The sequence below is a fragment of the Salmo salar genome, chromosome 01 (assembly GCF_965601325.2).
Source record: "Salmo salar chromosome 01, fSalSal1, whole genome shotgun sequence".
NCBI classification, from domain to species: domain Eukaryota; kingdom Metazoa; phylum Chordata; class Actinopteri; order Salmoniformes; family Salmonidae; genus Salmo; species Salmo salar.
Window position 1 is genome coordinate 84,812,162 of NC_138291.1, and position 18,583 is coordinate 84,830,744.

General features: G+C 44.1%; 1 protein-coding gene across 2 annotated transcripts in view; it reads right to left on the reverse strand.

Moving 5' to 3' along the window:
- Positions 1–677: 677 nt before the first annotated feature.
- Positions 678–18,583, reverse strand: part of cep131 (centrosomal protein 131) — a 52,374-nt gene continuing 34,468 nt past the window's right edge. The window contains exons 14-27 of one of the 2 annotated variants that reach the window (XM_014212657.3): positions 18,145–18,279; positions 17,753–17,878; positions 17,509–17,625; positions 17,153–17,182; positions 16,460–16,562; positions 15,925–16,126; positions 11,030–11,137; positions 10,321–10,438; positions 8,246–8,320; positions 6,100–6,242; positions 5,378–5,555; positions 4,870–5,066; positions 4,492–4,552; positions 678–4,237 (exon numbers count right to left, since the gene is read on the reverse strand). In XM_014212657.3, the coding sequence (XP_014068132.1) occupies positions 4,166–4,237; positions 4,492–4,552; positions 4,870–5,066; positions 5,378–5,555; positions 6,100–6,242; positions 8,246–8,320; positions 10,321–10,438; positions 11,030–11,137; positions 15,925–16,126; positions 16,460–16,562; positions 17,153–17,182; positions 17,509–17,625; positions 17,753–17,878; positions 18,145–18,279 (1,665 nt within the window). In that variant the 3' untranslated portion in view covers positions 678–4,165. The remainder of the gene's footprint in view (positions 4,238–4,491; positions 4,553–4,869; positions 5,067–5,377; positions 5,556–6,099; positions 6,243–8,245; positions 8,321–10,320; positions 10,439–11,029; positions 11,138–15,924; positions 16,127–16,459; positions 16,563–17,152; positions 17,183–17,508; positions 17,626–17,752; positions 17,879–18,144; positions 18,280–18,583) is intronic. The other variant, XM_014212660.3, reaches the window with a different exon arrangement.

Here is an 18,583-nt window from a genome sequence, read left to right on the forward strand (position 1 = left end):
ACTTCACGTCTCCTCATCTCCACACAGAGAGAGGTTATCAGTAGTTACCCTTTAGCCCTCCAGCCCCAAAATGTATGTGTCCTCTCCCCTCCCCCATCTTTCACAATACCAGTCAGCAGGGACCTTGAAGGGAAGTGAGAGCTCTCCGTCTCTGTGTGAGCAGAGATCAGCTAACAGGCTGTCCTAGTCTAATCCTCTAGGTATGGCTTCCTCTCTGGAAGGAAAGGAGAAAACCTACAGAAAGCAGAGGCATTTCAACACGCACCACCGGTTGCTTTAGTAGTGAGGAGTGAGAGGGCAAAGAAGAAGTGGAAGGAAAGTGGGTCAGTACAGTCTGGTCAGCTACAGACGTCTTTCCAGATGTATGGAAATGACAACCCTTAGGTGTTTTGACCTCTCCACTCCAGATACGAGTGTAAGAAATCAATTCCTTAATGACGGTTATCAACAAACATACCATCCATACAGTAAATCATGCATAACATTTTAGGCACGTAAATTTGATTTATTCACCACAAAACAACAGAAATTCCAGTTAATCAAAACACACGGCACAATTCCAAAGGTCATGGAATGGCATTTGATTGGTTGAGAAAATGTTATCGTCTCGGAGAGACTAAACAAGAGAGCAATTGTTTGTTTTCCCACAGCGACTATAAAGACGAGAGACTCTGGGACTCTTCCAAATAGGCTTTTCTTCTTTATTCTCTTTTTACTGAGGATCAGTCAACAGTTTTTTCCCCCCACAGTTTCAAACCATCACCATGAATAACAATGCAACTAAACTACAACAACGAAAGTAGAGCCTAGTTAAGATTCAGACCAGGAGCTACAAGTAAGAACACATGGGGGTACATTAAAACAACAATATATCAAAAACTGAACACAAATAATACAATCAAAGACAGCTGGAGTGGTTTGTGAAGAAAGTCAGATTTCAAATTCAACACAAATGAAGGGTACAAGTGAGAGCGAGTGTGTGTTTCACGGAGGTCATCCCAGGTCAAAGTGAAACACACACAAAGGCAGGACTCATTGGCACGTGTGGGACTGGCATGCCAGTCATGCTGCCACCCTTCTGGGCAAAGAGGCCAATAACCCTGGACGCAGTACCAACTGTCTGAGGAATGGTAGGGATCAAGGCTGTGGCCACAACGGGACCCTATTTCCTATTTAGTGCACTAATTTTGAGTCCAATGCGGCCCCTGGTCAAAAGTAGTGCAGTATATTTGGAATAGGGAGCCAATTCCACATGCAAACCATGTAATCTCTACCATGGCTACAGAAATATGTACATCCCCAATATAGTGCACTACTGGTCAAAAGTAGTGCACTATATAGAGAATAGGGTGCAATTTAGGATGTAACCAATGACTAATAACTAATGAAGTTAAAGATGAGAGAAACACATGGTGACTTAACTGCCATTCAAAGCCTTGCCATTGAAATGCTTCTGTGATATTGATTAGAAGAGTGGAATTTTGTGTCTGAAGTTTGGGAATATTTGTGAATTTTTGGAAGTTGCCCGCCTCCACTCAATAGGATGAAGAGAAACAGTATGTGACAGCGCTGCCATTGTTGAGCCTTCACTGTCAGACCTCCCCCAACTGAAAAGCCAAGAAGACACGAGGCTAAAAAGGAGAAACTAGACCCATAGATCACACTCCAAGGAAGCCGTAATATTGGCTTTTGACACTATATCCTCTAGATTTCCCATCAGCAAAACCTGACATACTAAACACATACCATCCTAAATAAGATGGCACCATGGAGCATCACTAACTGTACAGCTCAGACTGGACATGGATGTGTAGTGTTTCTGTGAACGAAAAAGGTACACAAGCACCATCTTGGAATAGGGCTGCTTGCATTGTAATCATTAACTTCAAACTTCCACTTAGTCATGCATTGATGTTAATGGGAGACTAAATGAAAATTAGACTTCAGTAAAACCCATCACTTTGTGCATAGCACTTGTATGTAAAGGATAAACACACCGGGAGCCAGTTACGAGAGCATCAGATCAGACGGTAAAATACATTTAAAGAAATAGCAAATAAATATGAAAAATAGAACATATCTGAAATAGATTCAGATAAGAGGGCCGAGTGAGCAGAACCACACAGAATAACATCTGTCACATTCTTTTTTCACCTAAATACAAGGCTTACTATACTTCCTGGTGGATTTGCTTCTCACTGAAGCACCAAGGTTGTATCCCAAATGGCACCCTATTTCCTATATAGGGCACTACTTTAGACTAGAGTGCCATTTGAATAGGGTGCCATTTGGGTCGCATTCCAGGTTCCACAACCCCCCTCGGCCCTCTTTCCATTCAGGATATGATGTTACCCAGAAGTACACTGTTTCAGACTGAAAATTAAAAACAAAAACTGTTTCTAGTTTCTGAGTGGGGCATACAAAACATGACACTTTTTTAACGGGTAAACAAAAAAAGCATAAAAGTATATATATATATATAAAAACAACATACAAGATAAAAGAGACATGCAAAGCTAGGAAGTACCTAGACGGCTTCTGAAAATCTCATTAACCAGTTTGATAGTTCCTTCCCCTGGATGTTTATGGGCTACTTTACTTCTCACTGAAAGGGTCCGTGTTGGACCCTTTCAGTGAGAGTTAGATGTATTTTTGTCACAGTGTTGCCCTCAGACTACCATCCTATCACACCAACCAGGCTCATGGAGCTTTTAGGTTTGGGTCTCTGGTCACATGAAACCACTAGACTTGTGTTGTGCCCCCCATACCCCAGTCAGTCCCAGTCTCAGCTTTCCTAATCCTATAAACACTTCCTATGCACATTCCTTCATCGCCCTCTCCTTCTCTCTCGTTTTGTCTCACTTTCAAAACCCACACCGCAATCATGACTCTCAATAAGATTAAACACACTATCAGAGCATCATTCCTCACTGTCTCCTATCCGTCTATTCTTTCTGCATTCCACAATGACTCCCACACCCATCCATCACTCTTTCCTTCTATTGACATCCCAGTACACTATACAACTTGTCAACACCAAGGTTAGTATTATTTCTAGACTCATTGTTAGATTTAACTTGGATGAAGACATTCATAACAAATCTGCCTGTCAGAGCTAAACTGGGCTTGTGACTGCCAGGGGGGCAGGGGCGAAGGGTGTGATTGTGAGTGAGTGTGTGGGAAAGGGGGGGGTCGCACCAAGCCAAGGCAGCAGACCCTGTAATTGGCACTAGCCCAGAGGGGCACCGGGACAAAAAGACATCTGTAACTCATACACAAAGGGCAATGACGAGCAACCTCGAGCCCCAGCTTCATTCAACAGCACTCTGTACTGACGTGTCGGATCAACTAACTGCAGGACCTCAGCAGGGGAAGAGGGTGGTGTTGGGGTGCTGATTCCCTTCCCTCCTTCTCAGAACGAACACCTAGCCCCCTCCACCTCTCTCTGCCTACTTGGAAACTTCACACTGTCACAGAGCAGGCCTGGGCTGGCTTAGAACATCTGGAACTTATCTTCTCTGTGGGGAACGGGCTCTCCCACTCCTTCAGATTTTAGGGGGGTTCACAATTCAAATAAATTCCAGAGGTGGTTCCAGAGAATGGTTCAGTCCGTCCAGGAGTTCACTGAGCAGTTAAAGAACACAGCCCTCCCGGTTCATGGCCCCTATGGGGACAGAATGGTTCTGTTCGTTCACTGCTTTACTGTTTGAGCCGCTGCACTGTAAACGATCACTGCCCCCTAGTCTATAAGCCCTATAGGTAGAGTACGGTTCAGTCCTTCCAGGAGTCCACTGGGCCTCTGGGCAGTTAAAGATCACAGCACCCCTGGTCTGTGGCTCCTCCAGCGTGAGAGGCTCTTAAAACAGCAGACGGTATCCTCTCCAGCCCGTTTCCCTGGCCGTATTCGGCCTGCTTGGGAGAGGCCAGGCTCGGTCTCTAATATCTGGGTCTTTATCAAGAAGTCTGCGGAGATACAGTCAGGCAGGCTCAATATCTCTGTTTCTCTCACTCTCTCTTTCTAGTCCATCAGAAACACATCCACCAGACCAAAGAAAAAACTGAGGGAAAAGTGGGGCCCCAAGTGACAGAACAGATGAAGGAGTGATGAGGGGAAGAGAGAGGCAGAAGAGGTGGAGATGATGTTCAAGTCCTGCCCTCCTGTCAGTCACTTCTCGAGCAGCTGCTTCCTCTGCTGTTCCAATAGGGCCTCCAGGTGGTCCGCCCTCTTCAGAGCAGCCTATGAGAGGAGAACAGCGGGGTTTAACACAGCTATCAATCATCTCTCACGTTCCAACTCAGTTCCTTTCTATCCTCTCCAATGTTTACTTAGTGTAAAACCCCTCTCAGAAACACACTGTCTCTCTACGTCCCAAATGGTGAGTTAATCCCTATATCGTGCACTACTTTTGACCGGAGCCCTATTGGCTCTGGTCAAAAGTAGTGCACTGTAAAAGGAATAGGGTGCTCTTTGAGACCCAGACTAGGACTCACCTCATGCTGCTTCCTAAGGCTAGCCACAGTCTCTTCCTTTTTCAAGATGGCTGACTTCACCCTGCCATAATAAGAAAATGTGACAAAGAAACATAAGGAAAAATAACATTTGCTTGGCTGTTACTTCAAATATCATTTTAATTTACATCCTACACTACCAACAATCACTGTCCCATTATGCAGGTAACATAAACATAGACAACAGTCTGAGCCCAGCTGTTCTACAACAGTGTAAACACTGGCGATTAAATTGACAGTGCCACAGTTAGTCCCATTGAGGTCTTTCCCAAGTGAGAACTGGCTATAATACCCTGTCACACAATCTCCTCTCCCTCTCCTTCTTTCCCTCTCTCTTCTTTCCCCTCCCTCCATCCTCACCGTTGGTGGACCTCTGCCAGCTCCTCCTCCTTCTCCCTGGTGACCCTCTCGACCTCCAGCCTTAGCCTGGCCCTGACCTCCGACGTCTCGGTCTTCATCCTCCTGTTCTCATCCTCCGTCACGATGAGTCTTTCAGCAAACTCCTGCCTGATAACCTCTGCCAGGCTGCGACGCTCCTCAGACAGCTTGTCACGGATCTGGAGAGAGACAGGGGAGAGGGATACAGGATAGAGGGTCAGGGGTGAGAAAGGGCATCATTTACCTAGATAAGTCACCCTACAGTCTTGGACCAATATGCACCAACATGTATTTACCCAGCCATATGCACCAACATGTATTTACCCAGCCATATGCACCAACATGTATTTACCCAGCCATATGCACCAACAAGTATTTACCCAGCCATATGCACCAACAAGCTTTCAGCATGAAAAAGGGCCAACCAAGGAGGGGAGGAAGGAAGGCTGAGTTTTCAAAGTATTGGAACAAGGTCTGCTGGTGTCTGTACCTGTGTGATGTCCTCGATCTCCTGCTCTCTCTGTCTGAGCTGGCCCTGGAGTGTGATCAGCTCTCCCTCCATCTCACTCTGTCTCTTCTTCATCTCCTGCTGTTTCTCCAAGGCAGACCTCTCAGAGCGCTCCAACTCTTTCAGCTCAGCCTCATACTTCTCCCGCACACGCTTCACACTGAGAGAGACACACAGATAGTCAGAAACAGTATATCAAGCTCCAAGGTGAAGTTTCCCCTAGGTACAGATCTAGGATCAGCTTTCCCTCCCACAATCCGAACCTTAACCATTAGTAGGGGAAATGCAAAGCTGACCCAAGATCAGCATCTAGACCATCCAGCAACACTGTATATCGGGACTCCCGAGTGGCGCAGCGATCTAAGGTACAGCATCTCAGCGCTAGAGGTGTCACTACAGACCCTGGTTCGATTTCAGGCTGTATCACAACTGGCCGTGATTGGGAGTCCCATAGGGTGGCGCATAATTGGCACAGCGTTGTCTGGGTTTGGCGGAGGTAGGCCGTCATTGTAAATAAGAATTTGTTCTTAACTGACTTACCCAGTTAAATAAAGGTTCAATTAAATAAAAATATCAACATGTAGACATGCTCTAGCATGTAGTATGTTCATCCATATGCATATTTATACACATAATCCTTGCAGCACTTGCAAACACACAGACATGGACACGGAAACGTCACATTTAATGGTGAGATGACTAACCGATTGTCAGCGGCCCGGTCACATTCGTCGCGGGCCCCGCTCGTCTCCTCCTCCAGCCTCTGAATGGCCAGCTCGATCTCTTTGTCCCGCCCCCGACGTACTTCCTCTTTCAGCTCGCGCTCTCGACTCAACAACCATGCTTCCTGTGCGCACACACACACATAAACACACACACGGTAAACCCTAAAATCAGAATACAGACAAACCACTGGCACAACTGCAGCAGTGCATGTGAAGGTCATTGTGAAACTGGGATTGTTATGACTTTGTGACCATTAGTTTCTCTGACTGCTGCTGTGAAGCGCCTCTGCCTTCCTTCCTTCCTTCCTTCCTTCCTGCCCGTCTACATATGGCCTTTGTCCTGTGGGTCTTAGTATTCACATGACATTTAAGAGGGGAGCGAGGAAGTGGGTGGGGGCAGATGGGAAGGTTTCAGATCGCTCAGAGAACTGCCAACTCCCAAACACAATGAAAAATCCCCCTTTAAAAGGCCCATGGAAAAAACTTGTGTGTGAGGGTGGTTGCTAGAGACCTTCCTGAAAGGACCAGATAAGCAGAAATACATGTTTTAAATACAGAGACCCGCTACGAACAGACCCGAGGACAACTAGACCCGTTGCATATAGACCTGGTCAGATCCAGACCTGGCCCGATCCGAGGAGGGAAGCAGCAGAAACGTGACCGTTTAGTCACGGTAATTAGGCTTCTCCAAACTCTGATGCTGCTACTGGTCATTAGATGCCTACTAAACTTGCTAACTGCCTGGTTGTCAGCACAGTATTGTCCCTCTAATCACTCTGCCATCAATGCAAATGTGTTGAAAATCTAATCATTTCTATAGGCTATGCAATTGCGTCAGAAAACAGTGTCTCTATTAAAAAGAGGATCCCATCAGCTTTCTATAGGCTAGGCCTACTATATTTATTTCTCAACTTTCCTAATATTAAGCACATTGCTTCTCTTTACAATAGGATGGCATGAAAATTAACCACGGGAATAGCATCCTCCAGTCGCTATTTAAGTGCAAAGATGACATGTATTTTTTCCCGCTGCCCCTGTTTCGATACAGGTGCATGATAATGGTCCATTCTAAATAAAAACAAATTTCACACATATATTATTTAGTATATGCAAAGACAAGACTAAATCAAGAATAGTCTGATGGGTGACAATATAAGCCTATCATTTGTGAATGAGGAATTTACCATGGCAAATATAAGACATTATCAAGTGCTTGTCAAATTGTGAATGAGTGACTGATTAAGTGTGTACAGCCTGCGAAAAAACAAAAACAGAGCTCGCGCCTTTCACGCAACTTTTTTCAAATCATCATTAGAGTCGCATCATGCAGCCTTAGAAAGTATAAAAAATCTAAACATATAGCCCAACTTTTGTATCAAATTTTTGTATCATAATAAACTCTAAATTAAGCATATAGGAGTACTTGTTCCTTTGTTAGCTGCTAAACACAGAATAGCCACATGTGCGCACTCCCTCAAATTGTTTGGAGAAAATATCCTTTCTATTTTATTCAGCTATGTTCAATTGTATTGTTCACACTATAAAATATTGCCATGGAATTCTAAGCAAATCTTGTCTGCTATGAACTAGTGTAGCCCACAGCCATATTGCATAGCCAGATCAGGGCCTAACATAAGGACAACTCAGAGTATGCTACTCTGTACTTCTGAAACAGACTACATTTTCTTCATATCACATTTCTTTAGACATGTCTAAAATAAATAATGGATTTATTGTGATGGACTTAGACTTTTAAAAACGTAGATGTCTGCATTAGTAGTTTGTAGGCTATGCAAGTAAGCCAGGAGATGCTAAATGTGTTTATGTTAATTAATGGTCAATTACCGTTAGACCGGCAGTTATTTGCTTGACAATCACCGGCTGCCAAAATGTCATCACCGCCACAGCCCTACTATGGACATAACCTGGGTTTGACAGCGTGGGCTGTTAGGACACTGGCCAAGTTGGCCAATGCAGTGCTGAGTGTGTAGTGGTCTGCCACACTGCACCATAGCAGTGCTAGGAGAGAGGGAGTGCATTTAGCTAGAGTGCTTAACAAGCAAGTAGGGAGGGAGAGGGGACAAACACACAGACATGGACAAAGTGTTCACGCATGCACACACACCTCCTTCTTCATGTAGTTCTCCTCCCAGGTCTGTTTCTCGATCTCCAGGCGTTCTCTGAGGGCTTTTATCTCCACCTAGACAGACAAGGATCAAAGTTACTACCAGACCAGACAACAAAACACAACCCATGTTAGCCAGTCAGAGTGTCTGTAGGCCGGTCTCTATGGTCCTTTGAAGCTCAGTTGGAAGAGCATGGCGCTTGCAAAGCCAAGATTGTTGGTTTTGGATAAAAGTATCTGCTAAATGGCATCATTTCAGCAAAAATACAAGAGGACATGTGTTTTGAAATTTGTATCATGGCTGTGACGTGGTCAATGATTTTATACAACGGGTTACAAGCATTAAAAAGCAAGATTATTTCCCAAACCATAAATGTTTCAACAAAACGTGATGCTACATTCACTAACACTGGTTGTCAAATGCAATTTTAGGCGTTCTCTGGTCGTTAGTGTCAATTGCATGTAAAGCAAAACAAAACCAAGCACTGGTTGATGGTTCCAGAACTTTGCAGGTTCCTATGGCAAACAAAAATGCTTGCTATGGAGAAATGTCTTAAAAGTGCAGTTGCAAAAACCATCAAGCGCAATGATGAAACTGGCTCTCATGAGGACTGCCACAGGAAAGGAAGACCCAGAGTTATCTCTGCTGCAGAGGTTAAGTTAATTTGAGTTACCAGGCTCAGAAATTGCAGCCCAAATAAATGCTTCAGAGTTCAAGTAACAGACATCTCAACATTAACTGTTCAGAGCAGACTGCGTGAATCAGGCCTTCATGGTCGAATTAGTAGGTGAACGGATGATCTCCGCATGTGTGGTTCCCACCGTGAAGCATGGAGGAGGAGGTGTGATGGTGCTTTGCTGGTGACACTCTGTGATTTATTTAGAATTCAAGGCACACTTAACCAGCATGGCTACCACAGCATTCTGCAGCGATACGCCATCCCATCTGGTTTGCGCTCATTTGTTTTTCAACAGGACAATGACCCAACACTCCTCCAGGCTGTGTAAGGGCTATTTGACCAAGGAGAGTGATTGAGTGCTGCATCAGATGATCTGGTCTCCACAATCACCTGACCTCAACCTAATTGAGAGAGTTTGGGATGAGTTGGACCGCAGAGTGAAGGAAAAGCAGCCAACAATTGCTCAGAATATGTGGGAACTCCTTCAGGTGAAGCTGGTTGAGAGAATTACATTTACGTCATTTAGCAGACGCTCTTATCCAGAGTGACTTACAAATTGGTGCATTCACCTTATGATATCCAGTGGAACAGCCACTTCACAATCGTACATCTATATATATATTTTTTTTTTTGCGGGGGGTTAGAAGGATTACTTTATCCTATCGCAGGTATTCCTTAAAGAGGTGGGGTTTCAGGTGTCTCCGGAAGGTGGTGATTGACTCCGCTGTCCTGGCGTCGTGAGGGAGCTTGTTCCACCATTGGGGTGCCAGAGCAAGAGTTTGCAAAGCTGTCATCAAGGCAAAGGGTGGCTACTTTGAAGAATCTAAAATATATTTGGATTTGTTTAACACTTTTTTGCTTACTACATGATTCCATATGTGTTATTTGATAGTTTTGATATCTTCACTATTCTTCTACAATGTAGAAAATAGTAAAAATAAAGAAAAACCCTTGAATGAGTAGGTGTGTCCATACTTTTGACTGGTACTGTATGCATACAGCATATCTATAAAAGTATGCCAAATCATGATTTCGACTGGCTGAGAAAAGCTGCCTGTGTCTCGTCCCAACTCCCACATTACTATAGGACGAGGTAGAAATCGAAATTCAATATTCCAACAACGTAGCAAATGTCGGAGATAATGTCTAGATGCTTTTTACAGTCGAGATCAAGTTTATAAATTGCATGGCTGGGCAGTGGATCTGTAAAAATAGTAGTAGTAGTTGTAGTAGTGCGTTGCTAGGTAACAACGTCACTTATTATGAATGTACTGGCTCTGTGTATGTTGTCGAGTATATAATGGGCAGGATAGGCTCTAACAATGGGAATTACAAACCACCCGTTGTATAATAATTTATATTATTATTGTGGTAGGGACAGGTACCGTCCATTACCTGGTGTCTCCTCTCTTGCTCCTCCCTGCTCTTCTCCAGCTCTTCTCTCAGAGCTCTCCCTGCCAGGGAGCTGTTATCCTCCAGTTGCTTCCTCAGGTCCTCCAGCTCAGCACGCTGCCTGCAGGGCGGTGATAGAGGACATTAACTTTAGAGATGCTCCACTGATACTTGACTTGCACACATCAAATAGTAGGCATTACATTACTAGTAATCTCTCATGGACAGATGCACGTAACATAGGATGGTATCGTAGCGTCTGTCAACAGAATGTGGCATGTGACGACTAACGAGGAACTTTGTCTCGGTACGCAGATGTTTGTCACTGATCATTTGGACAAATCACAATTTAGTAGGTGCTCCCATCTTTCGAGTTTGTCCCATATGTCCCGTTTAGGGGGGGCTGGAGACTTCGCTTGTAATGTTTCTAATAAATCTGCCCCAGAACCTAATCGAGCATTTGGCGGAATTACGCAAGATTTAAGATCTGGATTTTTTAGATTACATTACAACACACATCATCACATGATAGCCTAAGTACTGTATGATTCTAATGTACTAGATGTTGTACAGTAAAGTCAAATCTAGGCCATGTCATCAGTCTAATTGTACACACCAGTGTCCCCAGCGACTGAAGTGTTAGGTCTAGACATATAGAGATGACAACAATGGGTGTCAGCCTCTATCTTATCTATATGACCTTTGACATCACCTGGCGGCCAGCTGGTTGAGTCTCTCCTTCTCCTCAGACACCTCCTTGTAGAGTCTCCTCCTCTGCTGCTGTAAAGACATCTCCTCCTCCGCTAGCTGCTTCTCAAACCTGACCGGGAACACACAAAACACAGTTAAACATCTGTAACCCTGTGGCCTAGGGTGGTCTACTCTAGCGGTCTAGGCTGCTGCCTCCGGTGCACTATACAGCTGCAGCACGGGTTAGAATCCATCCCACTGCTAATACTCCAATATAGCACACTCTACATCCTATCACCACTATCTCTCTATCCAATAAACATACAAAGACATCTCTAACCCTATGCTTCTCAAAACTGACAGGAATACACATACAGTGCATTCAAAAAGTATTCAGACTCCTTGACTTTTTATATTATTTAACTATGCACGTCAGTTAAGAACAAATACTTGTAGAAAAAATTAGACGAGGAATTGAAGCGCTGCCGAGGTACACAATAGTAGATTTTGGAAGATAGAAGGTGCTCTTTGGTAAAAGGGGTAAATTGGCCATCAAAAAGAAAGGAGGACCAAGGCACTTCACATAATTAATTAAAATGCCTTTATTTGGGGCCTCCCTGATGAAAAAAAGGGGCCTCCCTGATGAAGGCCATGTAGCCAAAATGCGTCTGAGTTTTTAAACTTAGTTTCCATTGAACATGCCATAGAAATAAAAGGCATTTTAATTAAGAACAAATTGTTATTTACAATGACGGCCTACCAAATGGCAAAAGGCCTAATGCGGGGACGGGAGCTGGGATAAAAAAAAAAAAATATATATATATATATATATATATATATATATATATATATATATATATATATATATATATATATATATATATATATATATATATATATATATATATATATATATATATATATATATATATATATATATAGGACAACACACATATCATGGTAAGAGAGACACCACAACACTACATAAAAGAGAGACCTAAGACAACATAGCATGGCAGCAACACATGGCAACACAGCATGGTAGCACCATCACATGGCAGCAGCACAAACCATGGTACAAACATTATTGGGCACAGACAACAGCACAAAGGCAAGAAGGTAGAGACAACAATACATCACGCAAAGCAGCCACAACTGTCAGTAAAAGTGTCCATGATTGAGTCTTTGAATGAAGAGATTGAGATAAAACTGTCCAGTTTGAGTGTTTGTTGCAGCTCGTTCCAGTCTCTGGCTGCAGCGAACTGAAAAGAGGAGCGACCCAGGGATGTGTGTGCTTTGGGGACCTTTAACAGAATGTGACTAGCAGAACGGGTGTGGTACGTGGAGGATGAGGGCTGCAGAAGGTATCTCAGATAGGAGGGAGTGAGGCCTAAGAGGGTTTTATAAATAAGCATCAACCAGCGGGTCTTTTGCAACAGGTATACAGAGATTACCAGTTAAGGGTGCACTTTTTCCACATTTTGTCACGTTACAGCCTTATTCTAAAATTGATTAAAGAAATGTTTTTCTTCATTAATCTACACACAATACCCCATAATGACAAAGCAAACAGGTTTTTAGACATTTTTGCAAATGTATTAAAAATAAAAAACAGAACTAGCTTATTTACATAAGTATTCAAACCCTTTGCTTTGAGACTCAAAATTGAGCTCAGGTGCATCCTGTTCCCATTGATCATCCCTGAGATGTTTCTACAGCTTGATTGGAGTCCACCTGTGGTAAATTCAATTAATTGGACATGATTTGGAAAAGGCACACACACCTGTCTATATAAAGGTCCCACAGTTGACAGTACATGTCAGAGCAAAAGCCATGAGCTCTGATATAGGATTGTGTCGAGGCACAGATCTGGGGAAGGGTAACAAAACATTTCTACAGCATTGAAGGTCCCCAAGAACACAGTGGCCTCCATCATTCTTAAACGGAAGAAGTTTGGAACCACCAAGACAAACTGAGCAATCGGGGGAGAAGGGCATTGGTCAGGGAGGTGACCAAGAACCCGATGGTCACTCTGACAGAGCTCCGGAGTTCCTCTGTGGAGATGGGAGAACATTCCAGAAGGACAACCATCTCTGCAGCACTACTCAAATAGAGCCTTTATGGTAGAATGACGGAAGCCACTCCTCAGTAAAAGGCACATGACAGCCCGCTTGGAGTTTGCCAAACGGCACCTAAAGGACTCTGACCATGAGAAACAAGATTCTCTGCTCTGATGAAACCAAGACTGAACTCTTGGTTTGAATGCCAATCGTCACGTCTGGAGGAAACCTGGCACCATCCCTACGCTGAAGCATGGTGGTGGCAGCATTATGCTGTGGGGATGTTTTTTAGTGGCAGAGACTGGAAGACTAGTCAGGATCGAGGGAAGGGGAACAGAGCAAAGGTCCTTCATAAAAACCTGCTCCAGAGCACTCAGGACCTCAGACTGGGGCAAAGGTTCACCTTCCAACAGGACAACAACCCTAAGCACACAGCCAAGACAACGCAGGAGTGGCTTTGGGACAAGTCTCTGAATGTCCTTGAGTGGCCCAGCCAGAGCCCGGATTTGAACCCGATTGTACATCTCTGGAGAGACCTGAAAATAGCTGTGCAGACGCGCTCCCCATCTAACCTGACAGAGCTTGAGAGGATCTGCAGAGAAGAATGGGAGAAACTCCCATAATACAGGTGTGCCAAGCTTGTAGCGTCATACCCAAGAAGACTCTGCTGTAATTGCTGCCGAAGATGCTTCAACAAAGTACTGAGTAAAGGGTCTGAATACTTACGTAAACGTCATATTTAATGTGATATTTAAGCACAGACTGGAATATGTTCCGGGATTCTTCCGATGGCATTGAGGAGTACACCACAACAGTCGCTGGCTGATTTTAGTCGAAGTATGATATATTTGTGCTTGAATGGGGTAATATGATTTTTTTTTCTGCGTCTGATAAAATGACATACATTTCGATCTGACTATACGTGTCTTGCGAGGGCTGGTTTTAGATCATTTGGAACCACTTACAAAACATGTACGTATGTGGGCTTATTCCTGTTTACAACCTGGTGCTACGGATTACTTCTGTCTAATGCACTTAGATCGAGATGGTGGATAGCCTGGCGGTAAAACGGTGAATAAGAAAAAAGCTAATATTATTCTTATGAGCTACTGCCAATCATTTGGCTATAGTAAGCAGCATGGCAAGGCACACATTAGCCAAAAAACTTATTAGGAGCTATCTTTATGGCTAGCATCACCGAGGTAACATTAGCTGGATAGCTAGCTAGTGACATCAAAGGTGGATGAAGACATGGATAGGTGAAATGTCAACACAGGTGCAACACGGCAGCGCTACAGTAGCAGCAAGTGTAGTCCTATGGGACACTAGCAAGCTAGCTAGCTATAGTATAGGTAACTGTACGGTGAAGCTAACCCATATGAAGTAGCAAAGTTCATATATAGCTCAGTGAGTAAATCACTCCTTTACCAGTCCTAACGCGACTGCACCATTTTCAGATAATTAGTTTGTCAGAAAAACAGTTGAATGGTAGCTAGCATAGTTAAAGGTACTCTTATGCTTGAAACAACTTTGGAACCAATTATTCACCGTTTTTAAGTTACGGGTGCTAGCTACCTGGCTAGCTAGCTTTATTGGTCAAGGGAATAGGTTAGCTAGCATTTAGCGTCGCCGGTAAAACTCCAGTAAATTCTGTATTAATCTTTGATCCTTCAATTCTTTTGCAAAAAGATGGCGGGAGAGTGGATTGTCCTTTGACTTGTCCTAGCTACCATTAAATGTGCTGTGCTCCGTAGCGATTAGCTAAGCTACCCTGACCTTGGCCGTTTAGTTTGTTTACAAATTGCGGCGTGTGCGCTGTGCACATGGAGGAAGTTGGAGATGTGCATGTCATATTAATCAATATTTTTAAGGAGCCATACATCATAGTTCGGCGGGTGGAACTAAACAAGCATTTCCGCACTAGGACAGGAATTAGGTCAAAATAGTGTCAGCAACTTCCTCTGGAGGGGGACTTTAACCAATGATACGCTCCAATTGGGTTGTGACGGTCATGGAATTTTGGATGGCGGTAATTGACCAGCCAAATGACCACAGTCAATGTAATAACCATTCAAATAGACACATTTTCTCCTCTCCTCCTGACAGCAATATAAATAATTAATAACGGGTGTCCCCATTCAGGTCAATGATGTCATAATGGGTGGAATGGCGGCAGAAAGGAAATGGTAAAGCATGACGAAGTGACGAATCTGTCCACAAAGTGAGGAATTTTTGTATGAAGGTCAATGATCGTGTTGAATTTTGTTGCTAATTTGCTACCTTAGGCTTATTTAAATCGAATTTAAGTTTTCTAATGGTTAGGTTTGTGGAGTTTCCTGATGGGGTCACCTGATTTGAAAATGGGGTCAGTCTACATCCCATTCCACACTACTTTTGATTAGTCCTGGTCAGAAGTAGTGCACTATATAATAGGGTGCCATTTAGGACGCAGAACTGCCTTCCTGGCGCTTTCATTGTTATCCAGTCCTTCACTCTTATCACTACAGAGCAGGCAGTGTGACCACACCACACAGCAGCTCCACAAAATGACGTGTGGGAAAGAACAGACTGGTGGAAACAAGGCCATCTGTACAACGCGCTCACGCGCGGGCGGCATGCACACGCGGGCGCTCACACAGAAAGACATCTCTCCACCACACATACTCCAATGAATTCAGCTTCTGAAAGACAACCCCATTGGTTAAGTATCTATATGGGTGGTTTGGTGATACATTACTTATAAACCTACTTCCTGTCCATTATTTGGGGTTTCATGTCTTGCCTTTACACTGCCAGTGTTATCGTAGTGTGAATGTGTGTGAGCTCACGTGCGTGCATATATGGTGTGCATACAAACCTCTGCTTGGCCAGTTCCCTCTCTCTCTGACACTGCTCGTCCCGGTCTCTCTCCAGCTGTTGTCGTAGCTCTTCACTCTGGCCAACGTAGCGTTGGGCTGCCCTCTCATCTGCCTGCAGCAGCTCAGCCTCATGAAGGACCCGCAGCTTTTTCAGCTCTTGCTTGTGTTTACAGATCAGCTTCTGGATCTCTGGCTCCAGACCTGGCACAAAGCGAAGAGGAAGAACAAAAAGTACAAGAGAGAGAGGAGAGAAAGAGAAACATCACCAGTTAACACAGAAATAAACACAGCAGAATTGTTACACTGCAAACAAAGTCATTACTGTAATTGTGAAGAGATAAAAAACATTTAGATCTATGCATGTACTTCTCAGAAGTGAAATTAAGTTGACCCTAGACACTGAACTTGGGTCAGTTTCAGGTATTTTTCTCCCTAATAGGATTTAGTGGAGGTTAGCGTAGGGTAAGCAGATCCTAGATCCTGCCTTCGAGGCAGCTTCAAATGAGGCAGCTTCAACTGAGGCCCTCCTCTCACCTTTCACAGTGATCTCTTTTATCTTCTTGGTCTTCTCATCGATCCACTTCTCCCTGCGGACCTTCTCTGTGGCACTCATCAACTCTTTCAGCTTCTTGATCTCCTGAGGATGAAGAGGGGCAGGTTAGAGGTTAGGGTTAAATGTCAAAGGTCAATCTTCCTTTGGAGAAAAGTTACTACAGTGACTGGGAGGGACACGGTAGCGACACCATCTCTGTCATGACAAAAGGTGCCTCAAAGAAACATCAAGGGTCATTTCTGTAGGCAAAAGATTAGGCTACATCCCATGTGACCAAGAATAGATGAGTGTAGTGATCATAGACATACATATATTCATATTAAAATGTTTATATCATTGGTTTTGATATGCAAACAGGAATGGTTTGTGAGGCTACATTCCACATGAGGGAAATGGTATGAAAGAATAGGGTTTAAGTGTTTTAATGGGGTAAGACTGCAGACAGACAGACAGACAAGGGCTGAGAGAACACATACTGTAGGGTTAGTCAGCTGCCTAGGACAGGGGTTTAAAAACTGTTACAACACCAAGTCTACAGACACAGAGGCAGACCGTACCAGAATAGACTCACATGCATATATAGAGTCCTGACAGGAGAAAGGACAAATGAACAAAATGAATGAAAGAAAGAAGAGCAAGACGGGAGTGATGAGTGGGTTAGGGAAAAAGGTTACCTCGCACAAGGGACCCAGAATTTGCCACACCTAGAGCCAGAGGAAAATGAGAAACAGACAGGACAGAGGAGGAGGAAAGAGAAAAAAAACAGAGTGATTAAAAAGCAACAATAGCAGAAGCAAGCAAAGCAGGCAAACACATAATGGCAAGGCAACAAAGCATAAGCAGAGAGAAGTCGCTAGCAGCAGAAGAGACTGTTAAACCACAAACATAGATAAAAACACAACTACTGATCTCCTCTGCCTCCTCTAAGCCATAGTGGTGGATGGCTCGAGTCTGCATCCTAGTGGCCAGGACAGAGGATGGCAGATGTCAGTACTGTAAGAAGTGTGGGTGTGTGTGTGTCACCCCTTACCAGTTCATGCTGCTCCTGCATCTGGCCGATCTTCTTGGTGTATTTCTGATCCACTAGTTTGAGCTCTCCCACCACTCCCTCACAACGCTCACTCAGAGCCTTCTTATCGTCTATTAGCTGCACAAACAGAGAGAAAATAGAGTAATATGAGAGAGAGAGGCGCTAACGACATTTCCGTTCAAAGGAGAGAGTGATGGCGTAGCCTTGGATTTTGGATAAGAGTAAGGGGGTCGTGTGTGTGTACCTGGTCTATAAAGGTGAGGTGTCTCTGGATGGTGGCTTCATACTGCTCTTTCTGCAGAGTGAAGTTCCTGTTCAATTCCTTCTCTGTCTCCTTCACATGCCTCACTGTCAACTCCCTCTGCTGGGTCTGGGACAGAGAGAGAGGGGTGGAGAATGGGCGAGAGAGACAGATGGGACAGCTTAGCATGTGAACACTATAGGCCAGGGATAGGCAACAGCTGGCCCGCGATTCAATTTGGCCACCCAAAGTTGTCTTAGTAAAAACAGATTGAGATGGGGTAAAGGGATGACATCTGCAATTAATAAGTGTTCCCCTGTGAAAAAGAAAACATCCCATACGGCTGTGAGATGGATCTAGTGATGGAATACAGTGAATGTTATTCACGTTCTCACCAGAGCGGTCTGCAGCATGTTGACGGTGCGCCTCTTCTCCTCCAGCTCCAACTTCAGTCTCATCATGGAGCCAGTGACCTCAGCAGCCGTGGCCGAGGCCTGCTCTATTCCCGCAAGCTCCTCTTCTGACAACATCTAGAGACAGACAGAGACAGAGCTCACACACTGCAACACACACAGTCCAACTCACTAACATCTAACTATTTCAGCAACACCTGATTGCAATCACCCTTTCAGCTCAGGATCTAACCTAAAACATGATCTACCTAACCCTATATGGTGGGGTAAATGAAAGGCTCAAGTCACATCTCTAGATTGGAGAGGTGTGTACAATAAAAGTCACATCGGGAGAACTAAATACCCCTCATTATCAGCATTGAGAGGTTGTTGGTCTAGGTCAGAAATGAAGGCAAGTCCAGCACTCGCAAATCCTTATTTT